We start from the raw sequence: 10948 nt of genomic DNA, 5'->3' as shown, positions 1-10948 counted from the left end.
AAAACATTTTCGTCCCTGAATCCGCTGGTGGCGATGCAGAGTTCCTTGTAAATGAATCTATGGGGCCAAAAAAATCCTGCTCCCATTCTTCGATCTTTTCTCTGTATTTTGTTCTTTTGAGAAACACAGCGGCAAACGCCAGCGAGAAGACAACCAAAGCTGCCATTGTAATGCCTGCTATGAGCCCTACGTGCAGACGCTTGGAATTCCTTTTAGCAAATGATGGTAAACTTGAGATATTGGCTTTGCTTACCTTTCCCACATTTGCAATAATCTCTGCTTTGAGTATTTCACTGGATTTTGGCACACACATTCTGTACATTTAGATAGGATTGTTTTGCACTAGGGATTCAAGCTAGGTTTGTGGATCATCCTATTTTTGTTACAGATCATGGCTGTCACTGTTGGAAGGTTTATGGGTGCTCATGGGACTTCGTTCTTGAGAAACGGAGAGAAGAAAAATTTGGTAGGCAGGAGGAATGTAGCAGTGATGGCCTTTATTGCTTTCCCTGGGATGAGAGAGGAGTATGAGACTCTGAGATTGAGCCCTGGGGCTACTCAGAAATATGTCAAGAGTGCTTTTGGTCGCCTTGCTTTGTAGGTATATGGAATTGCCCTCTTGAATGTTATAAAGTTTCCATATCTTAAAGCAAAAGAGCCTGCTACAGTTCACAGATAGAAAGTAGACATGCAAGGCTCTAAAAATTAGAATGCTTGAGAGCAACAATCTCACTGATTCTAAGAATTTCCAATAAATATTTTGTTCTGACTATGTATATGTTCATAGTAATTGTTAGGAAAAATCATGATCCATATTCAACAATAAATTTTTGGATAAATTCATAGTGTACTCGTGTGTTGATACGATCTGTTTACGGTATCATATGGATGTTTGCAAAGGAGATAACTGTGGAGTTCAATTTCAGAAGATCAATCAGGCTCATCAGGTAACTTATTGTGTCTCTGGACAGCTTTTGTTTATTTTTTTTTTCAATTTTAACGACATTGCTGCATGTTAGAGTATATAACCCCTTTTTATCTCAGATGTGTTCATGTTATTGATTATGTTAGTTTTGTGATAAATGTGCAGACTATAATGCCCTGTTTGGCACAAGAAAAGTAGCAAAATGGTTCCGAGGATTGACTAAGATGAGAAATGATCAGCTTCCTTTCTAGGCAAAAGTCTTACCACAAAATTTGGATACCCGCCTAAAGGCTAAAACTTGGCAGAGTAGGAGATAGTTTTTTAGTGATGTTCAAGGTATCAAGTACAAAAACTAAGGTACTTTTTGTTTGGTTGCATTTTGAATGCTAAATATTTGGATAAAGTTCTGAAATCAAGTCATCTTTCAGTCCTTGTGAGTTGAAAAAGTCTTTTTATTTGATTACAAAATCATGTACTCAGAACAAATTATTTATTTCTCCTCTGTTATTTGTTTCCTGCTTCTGATGGCTTTTGAAAAAATCTCACTCCCTTTGTTGTTAGAACAACCGATCATAATCAGTATTTTCTGTTTGAGGAGACCAATTTGTTGGAAGATTATGGAAAGGGATGCAACATAAGGTGAATTACCAGTTTATCATTGCCTTTATTCAGTGATATTTCCCAAGTTGAATCTTGGTAAATATGTGATAGTCCCATGCTTTTAATCACTAAATCCAGTGTTTGAACTTGAGTGTGTTTCTGTTCATCTGACTTTGGATCATAATTGCATCGTGTTTAATATGTTGGAGATCGATGGAGACCCTCGTACCTTGTGAAGAGTTTAACTATTTGCAATCATTGATTTAGAAGCAGTCCGTTGATATTTTTTTTACAGGCTTCTATTAGAAAGGAATCAAGATAAGATGAATTGAAAAGTAATTCAATCTAAACATTGTAGGTTATGCATTTTAGGTCGTAGGCTGAATTAGCCTAGTTTTGAGGGTAATATCCAAGGATAAATAGTATATCGTGTGGGAATATTTAAGTATGTATGTTACAACTAGAGTATTTTAAAAGTACTGCTTGAATTGAAACTTCAACCCAATTTTTGCATTGTGAGCAGTTTAGCAAGATGAAACACTAACAACTTGTTTCTGTTTAACAAAGTTGAAGTGTTCTATGAAGCATACATGACTTGACATGCTTTATTAGTGTCTCTTTTCTTTCTTAGATTCCTTTCATTTTTGTTTGAATGGTCAATTATCTAGTGCCAATTTTATATTACTTTGGGCATGATTCCTATCTTATATATGGCTTTGAATTAGAAATCTCTATGTCTGATGGAGGTGTTTTCTTGATTTGGGCAGGTGATGTGCTATCTGGAACATCATCAAATGGCATGCAACATGCTGGCACACTTGAAGAATGGCTTGGATTTCATTGGTGGAATGGACGTGTTCCGATCTTAGTTCTCACCATAGTCCTTATTTTAGCTCCGTTGGTGTCTTTCAAGAGAGTGGGTAAGTCTGCTTTGCTCATCCTGATAAGAATTTTTTAGCACTGATTTTCAGATATATCATATTTCATTTGGGCCTTTTCAGGGATCTAAATGTCTAGAAACTGTTGTAAGTATATGAGGGGATTCAACATATCTTGGGAATGTCACATACTGATGGCATTTACTTAACGATTTGTCTGACTTTTCATGTTGCCCTATTAGAAATGGCATATGGCATATACATTCAAGGATGTGGATCATAGGTTATTCCTTAGGAGTTGTGATGTTCAAATCTTGATGCCCATATTGATGTGTTCGTTTCCATGAATTTGCAGATTCTTTGAAATTCACTTCTGCATTATCAGTTGCACTCGCTGTTGTATTTGTTATGATTATGGTTGTTATTGCGATTGTAAAGTTGTTTAGTGGAACTGTCAAAGCACCAAGATTGTTACCAGATATTGTGGATTTTACTTCGTTCTTGAAGCTTTTCACTGTGGTACCAGTTATTGTGACTGCTTACATCTGTCATTACAATTGTATGGATTATTTTCCTCCATCTCTGGTCCTACAGTGTAGTATCTTAGAGTTCATTAGTTGAATTTGCATTTAAAATTATGTTATAATGAATTGTGATGTCTTTGCGCCATGCAATTCATTCCATATACAATGAACTTAAGGACCCTTCAGAAATGCAGCCCATTGTTCGCACATCATTTTCATTGTGCTCAATTGTATATGTAAGTACAAGCTTTTTTGGCTTTCTTCTATTTGGAGACCAGACCATGGATGATGTCCTGGCCAATTTTGACACCAACTTGGGAGTTCCCTACAGTGTTGTGCTGAATGACATTGTTTGTGTGACCTATGTTGTACATCTGATGCTGGTCTTTCCTCTCATTTTTTTTGCCCTAAGACTTAATTTTGATGGGCTTGTCTTTCCAGCAAAAAAGCATCTTGTTTTGGATAATAAGAGGTTCATTTTGATCACTGTTGGGTTAATTGGAATCGTTTTCCTTGGGGCATCATTCATACCAAGTATCTGGGATGCATTTCAATTCACAGGGGCCACAACAGTAGTTTGTATTGGGTTCATCTTCCCAGCTTCCATTGCTCTCAGGTAGAAAAAAAGTTGTTTTTCATTTCTGGTTTCGTCTTTCACCTTGCTTGTATGTAACTTCTAACCTCAATTATTTTTTAATTGCAGAGACACCCATGGAATCTCAACCAGGAAGGACATATTTATTGCATTGTTCATGATTTTTCTGGCAGTAGTTTCAAGTTCAATTGCTATAGTGAGTGACATTAATTCTTTGTTCAACAAAAAGGAGGAAGGCCCTCCACGATCTTGAGAATGATTTTTTATGAGGAGCAGGTGGTGCACATACATATAAAGATTATTTGGAACAGAACCGAGAAAAGAACGTTGATTTGGGAATTTGCTTGTAGAATTGTGAAGAGTGGATAAACTTTTGTAAAGCCGTGCATCATCCTGCCATGGTCGCTCAGCCTTCTAGTTAAAGATACTACTGTATTTGTAGTTTTAAACATTGAAAAGGAATATAGTTGATCTCGCATCAATGATTGAGCGATTCAACTAATCATCCATGAATAGTTGAAAGCCTGTCAAGCAGAAGATTGAAGGTCTGGTTTCTGTCAATAATACTCAACCTCACATAAGTTTGATGTTCACCAAAATGCATCCCACTGCGTGTGATGATTCCATTTCTCTTCAATAACTTCTCACAATCTTCATTCTCCTTTCCTTTACATTTTAGCCCTGCAAAAGCTGCATCGATATAGATGGCCAGAGTAAGAGTAATTAGTCTATTTTGCCAAGTATTTTCATTTCAACCATTTAAAGTAGAGACATCAACTCAGTTCCACCATTAATTGATGTCTCTACTTCAATAGACTAATATACCCATTTGAAATATACATACCTTACATGACATGCATAAGTACTAGTCAAACTCCAAGCCATTGAGTACAAACATGCACACAAAAACAAGCATACACATACAGACCTAGAGAAACAGAGTACAAGTTCTGCCAACATTCAAGTTACAAGTGAGAAAGAAGAGGTAGCACCACAAATTGCATATAATTGTAAAAGAATCAACATTACTTGCCCAATCCGACTCCTGCATGACCTGTACTTTTAGATACTGTGAACAGCATAAGATCTTGATCTGCAGGAGTAGTGATAGAGGTGTAATGTGGCCAGTGATAGGATAAATCATAGAGAAAAGTGGATGTTGGGTTCAAGCAAGCTAGTAATGGAAGAGAATAAAAAAGCTAAAAAGGTGTGAGGTAAGAGAAGAATGAATGTTAAAAAAAAAAAAAAAAACAAAACTGAATAACTAATACAAAACTAACTGACCTAAAAGAAATTCAGTGAAATCTTAGTGGGAATGCCAAGATCCATGGATTAGATCCGATGAAGTCTTTTTATTGAAACGAGGGTTCCAAATCAATTCAAAATTGAAATAGGGAGACTGAGGAGAGAGTGCCAATCTAGATCTAGGTGGGAAGGTATACTCCAAAGGAAGAAAATCTGAACTTCATTTAAAAAAAAACCTAGTGAGTGATCCAATTAGCTTAGAAATAAATAAAATTTAATGAAGAAACAAGTCTAAATCAACACTCTGATAAAAAAATGATGTATTTCTAATCCTCTCAACAAATGAACCTAGTTGACAAATGCAACAACTTGAAAAGAAATTAAACCAAAAACAAATGATAATTAGAGAATACAATAACATTAAGGGAAAATGACTTACTTTGTTGCAGTGGCCAAATCTGGGTTTAAATTTTTTTATCTCAGGTAAGTAACAGAGATTATTTCTCCAAGAAACATTATGGTTTCATTGACAACAAAAAGAGGTTGGTGGAGAAATGTATTATTTACCAATAAACGAGAAACGTGTACAAAATCACATCATTGGTAACTTAACAACCAGGTCGATGCAATGAAATTATATTGAGATCCATGTTTGATATCCAGCACTCATATCGCCTCATTTTTGGTGAGTTTTGTTTTTCCACGAGTCAAAAGTTCCACTCTTTTTTATTGTTTATTTGAAAAGAGATAATCAGCCAAAACTCCAAAAATAAATTCCACAGGCAAAGTTCACCTCCAATAAACAGAACTCTGACTTCCGTCATAATTCAAACTAGATTTAAGGCCAAATTTACTCAGGAAAATAGGGCAGTTTGAATACTATTTATCCTGAGCTCAACACACTTTTCCTTGACTTATAACTACCCACTGAATCTATTTAAATATATAGAGGTGCCTTGTGTGTGGTAAGAAATATGAAGAAACATGACATTGGATTGTCTAGAAAATATCCGTAAGGCAATCTAGGAAGAAACATGACATCGGATTTGTCTAAAGAATATATGTTTAGCACTTATTTAAGACTGAAGAGGTGGCTTGTCTGTAGGGAAATCTGATTAGATTCAAAGCATTGTGATTAGACTAGATCTTATTAGCCATCCACAATTTTAAAGTTTGAAAGTCTGAATTGGTTAATATGTAGATATGCATGGCTTAATCTTTCAGACAAGCATATGACTATTCACAAGATTTAGAGAGATAAAATTCCGAGATTTATGAAAAGCAAACCCATGAAATCATTTGCCAAAGATGTTTCCATTAATCAAGAACATGATATTGGAAGGCTCAAAGACGATATTAGAATACAATTTAGCAAAAAAACCATGACATTGATTATATCCAAAGAAGATTTGTCCAACAATTTGGGAAGAAACATGAGATTGGATTCATTTGGAAAAGATCTGTCCAACAATTCAAGCCCTAGGGGAAAAACAAGATAACTAAGATGTTTCAAGAAGATAAAACGCCAGTAGAGAAAGATTTCATCAGACATAGGTTCGAGTCAAGTAGAAAGGAGAGTATATGTGGTGAACAACATCAATGAATGTGCCCCCACACAATGTAAAAGCCGAAGAATCAACCAAGAGGCAAGAAATGATACCAAGGTAAGTGAACAGATTAATTATGCTACTTTGCTATTTGAAGTTAGAATGTAGACGCTATTTGAATAGAATTTATAGAGTTTTAATACCTTTTTATTTATACACTCTATAGTAGTCCTTTTCTTCTTAGCTATCTGAATTTTGTTATTTATATTTTTATAAGTTGAAGGTTGAGTTTAGGTTGGGCTAGTTTCATGTCAGGTTCAGCTTTATGTTGGATGGAAGAATAATCTATTCAATTGTGTGATGTTGTCATTAAAAGTATCTAATGTTTGATCGATTTTGGATGTTCCATAGGAGAGTTTCAATCCTCAACCCTTCACCAAGAAATTTAAACCTAGAACCTGATAAATATTAAACCCTACAAACAAACTAAAATAATTTTCACATTTAAATATGTCTTGTGCTTTAAATTCACATAAACATGGTGAAGTTTTCCTTCTATTTGTATATTTTTCAACATCACTTGATAGTCACGTAATGCTAGGGAAAATAGAAAACCATTAGTCAGCATTTGTAAAAGTCATTCTGCATTAAAAGAATAGGGTGGTTCCATGAAGATAATGAATGAGGGAACTAAACAATTGTCTAGACAAGTCAATGCAGCTTGAAAAAATGACTCTTCCTGCCCTTGAATGTGGCAGAAGATTGTATATTTTTCAACATCACTTGATAATCACATGATGTTATGGAAAATAGAATACCATTAATCAGCATTTGTAAAAGTCAAAGCCTGCAATAAAATAACAGGGTGATTCCATGAAAACAACGAATGAGGGAATTAAAAATTTGTCTAGGCAATTGAATGCAGCTTGAAAAAATGACTTTCCTTGTCCTTGATTGTGGAAGAAGACATCATAATCAAATTCACCATGAAGTCACTGTCCTCTTCAAATACACTTAAAAATGCCTATTATCTACCGAAACTGGTGATGTGGATGGATTAGAGTACATGCATCACTTCAGAGTAACAGTGTAGCAATCCTCATTTCATACTTCAGAAGATAACTGCTCTTTTTCATCTCTTGCAGTGTCCTGCCACAAGATTAATCTTGTGAATAAACATCTCTATATAACACCAGAGGATTAATCTTCTGAACAATAAACATCTTTGTATAATACAAAATATCACATAGTAAATTATGAAGGGTTTGCTTTATCTACCTTCCTTAAACTGTCTTTGATTGAATCTACTGAACCTCCCCAAAGTTTAATCCAATCTTCAGCTTGTGAAGCCTGCAATTTATGGGTAAAACCAACAATATACTAAATTACAAAGCCCGGGAAGAATGCTAGTAAAGAGTAGATTTGGAATTACAGGTAAATACCTCTCTGTCCCAGTTAGTCCTATACGTGATAAACATAAGAATTAGAGTCTGCAATACTGTTCCTCCAATCATGCCACCCAAAAATACCTCTATACTCACTAGGGATGGGCATTGCCTGCGAGGTCGGCATCAATCCCATAGAATCACAATACAACCCAAACAATTCTACATAGAGAGGAAGCAGTTTGGGGATGGGATTCTTCAAAACATGAACAAGAAGGCCTAAATCCCAGCAGCTCGACTAGAATACATTTCTCTTTGCCTCCTAAAGTTGTAAATGAAGGTTTCCCAGCACCCTGTAATGACATAATTCTCTCACATACACAAAATCCAGTATCAGAATGCAGTTTAGGATATCAACTGGAACATTTTGGCAGTACGGAACATTCCCCAAAAAACTCTAATTTACTTGAATGAAAACAAGAGCACAAAATCCAGTTTTCCCAAATGAGAACAGACATAAATGGCCAACAATGGCTTGCAAGGTCAGTGAAAATAGGCAGCTAATATAACACTGGTGAAGGCCAGAAGCTAATAAAGTCCCACCAGGTTTTAGATAACCAAATGCCATTCCATTGCTTATGAATGTGTGCCAGCCCAAGCAATACCGATTGGGGTCACGTGCACAATAGACAACCTTAACATAATAGATACCTGGATTCCTACTAGCTGCTAATTAGCCAAAGACATTCAAATTAAATGGTAATAATGGCTATAGATAATGTTAAATGCCAACACATTAACCATATCCTGATAAAAAGAAGTCATATCGAAAAACACCAACATAATTCCTTGAATTAGGGGAGGTAAATACCTATGATTATCATATAAAAAATAAGAATGCCCAAATTGTTAATAATCACACAGATCTGCAACAACATCTTCCTAATTTTCCCAAAGGCATCTCCCATGACGCCGCCATAGGAAGCCGCTGCCCTGGCTCTGCAAAACCTTAAGAGAATATCAATTGAAGCATCCGTCAAGAAGCAAATGAAGATAATGAGGATACTGTCGAGGATCAATACCAAGACCTTCATAGTAGCAGGCAGAGCCATTATCTCCACTCCCACCATCGTAGTGGACAGATTGAACACCGCACTAGAGAAGGAGGCGCCATTGATTCCTTCATGCACACCATCTTCGCCATCCTAGTGCTTCTCGGGCAGCAAGGGACTGGTTTCACTCACCAAAGGCTTCTGCTTCTGGGATGTCCTCTCCGGCGAGGCCACAATCATCATTGTTTAGACAAAACCAGGGCCCAAAATATTCGCGTGTAATTGAATTTTTGAGATGGAGAGGGCAAACATCTAGACTAGTTAGAGGGAAGAATTTGAGATGTTCCAGCAATTTTTGCAAGAGGAATTTGTCATGCAACTTCTATTGACAAATTCGATGGTGCAGGGTTATCCAACCTTGCCACTGCTATTTATTTCCAATGCAGAGCCCGGGAGTGAGTTTTCCACCTGGTTCTGGTGACTTGGTGAGCTGCAGGGGAGTGTCAGGTCGAATTGGTCAGGGAGAAGCTCGCGGTTATTTCCGAATTCGAATTGAAAGGTGCATTAACTCGCGCGTAGCAAGACGGCGATGGAAATCGGAATTCTTGTCAGACGTCGACTTTAATGTGGAGGGTGGCGGAGCTGGGTGGAGCTAGCGGAGGGTGGAGGAATTGCCGGCGGAATACATAGGTCACACAGAGTCTACACTGTGTGTTTGTAAGTGCTACCACCAAGCAACAGGTATGACATCAATCAAACATAAAGAATAGGGCTCTCTTAAAATAAGAGACAACATAGATTACATGATTTCTTTGTCAACTTCAAAGCAAGGGACAATAGTAAGTTTCACAACATGGAGATCTTCAAGACCAAAATATGATGATAGCCTTTAAATTTTCAACTCTAAATTTCCAGAGAAGGTGTAACCTTTTACATAACGATCAAGCAATGAAATACATGGGGCTTTTACATAACCAAATGAAATCATTAAGATCAGGGAATGAAAGACATGGGGTTCGGCAGCGTGAAGGTCCTGATCTCCTTGGTGCTAGTGGTAATGCTTCTGAGGACAAGGGTAGTCCTTTGACAACAGCTCATATACAAAGGTTTTGAAGCTTCTATATCTTAAATGGCTAAACAAGATAGCTTCTATATCTTAAATGGCTAAACAAGATTTGTTAGACCTATGGATTTTAATATATGAAACCATTTATACTTATGTTACTTGACTAATTGGCTCTCTTATACAGCAATGTTCTTGGATCATATGCCCATTTCATATGGAATGTCTACTAAGTGGTTCCAGTTAATGGGGCATTGATTTCAGTGTTCAATATATTTTTATTCTTTATCAAAGTAATTTTTTTTCTCTATTTTCTTTCGTCAATTTATGCCTTACGACATTTCCTTTGCAACATCTGGTGCAAACGCTAGTATATATTTTTATTACAATTATGGTTGAATATTTAAATAATAAAATTGTATGATTGATAAAATGGTATGGTTTTTTATATTGTAATTTATAATCATTTTGGATCTATTTTAATTTTGGATTTACTAAGTGTAAATAGGAATCAAATCTCTTGAAATGTGAATTTCTTTTAAAATGAAAAGAGATTTGATCATTCTCAAAGCTTAATAGAAGAAAGTTAAAAAAAAAAATTAAAATGAAAAGAGGTTTGATACTTCTTAAAGCTTAATAGAAAAAAGATAAATGTATGTAATCTAGTTTAATTGTTAATTATAATTATAGTTATAATAATTATAATTATTTTAATTTATGTTTATTTTGACTAAATTAAAAAGTTAGAAACAGTATTACAAGATGTGTATCATTTATAATTTAAATTTAATTTAATTTTTTATTTTATTTTGTCCTAGTCAAAATGTTAAACATTAATATATCTCTATAATACTGAGTTGGCCCTGGAAAGTTCCTATCCACACAAAAATATAAATATTATGCTATTTTTTAAAATATAAAAATAAATATAATTTTAAAATTAATAAGTTATATATGGATGTAGCGTTTGAGGGTATTAATAAAATTAAAATATATTAAGATAAAAATACATTAAAAATAAACTATTTATTGTTATAATTATTAAAAATTGTATACTGAGAATATACATAGTTGGATTAATATGTATGTAACTTCATTGAAGATGTGTTGAGATATTGAGACTGAGAGGCATTA

At 35.2% G+C, this 10948-nt stretch overlaps 1 protein-coding gene across 1 annotated transcript; it reads left to right on the top strand.

Annotated features, from left to right (window-relative positions):
- The first annotated feature begins 2258 nt into the window (after nucleotides 1–2258).
- On the top strand, nucleotides 2259–3897 carry LOC149164608 (amino acid transporter AVT6A-like). Its single transcript, XM_089429544.1, has 4 exons — nucleotides 2259–2445; nucleotides 2759–2961; nucleotides 3077–3543; nucleotides 3631–3897. The coding sequence occupies exons 1-4, from the start codon at nucleotides 2259–2261 to the stop codon at nucleotides 3773–3775; spliced, it is 1002 nt and encodes a 333-aa protein (XP_089285670.1). The 3' UTR covers nucleotides 3776–3897.
- Nucleotides 3898–10948: the final 7051 nt, after the last annotated feature.

Source organism: Pinus tabuliformis, chromosome 5_1 (genome assembly GCF_031772625.1).
Source record: "Pinus tabuliformis cultivar Carrire ecotype Pingquan chromosome 5_1, CPIR1, whole genome shotgun sequence".
NCBI classification, from domain to species: Eukaryota; Viridiplantae; Streptophyta; class Pinopsida; order Pinales; family Pinaceae; genus Pinus; species Pinus tabuliformis.
Note: the sequence above shows the minus strand (reverse complement) of the source record. Positions and strands in the feature narration are given on the sequence as shown.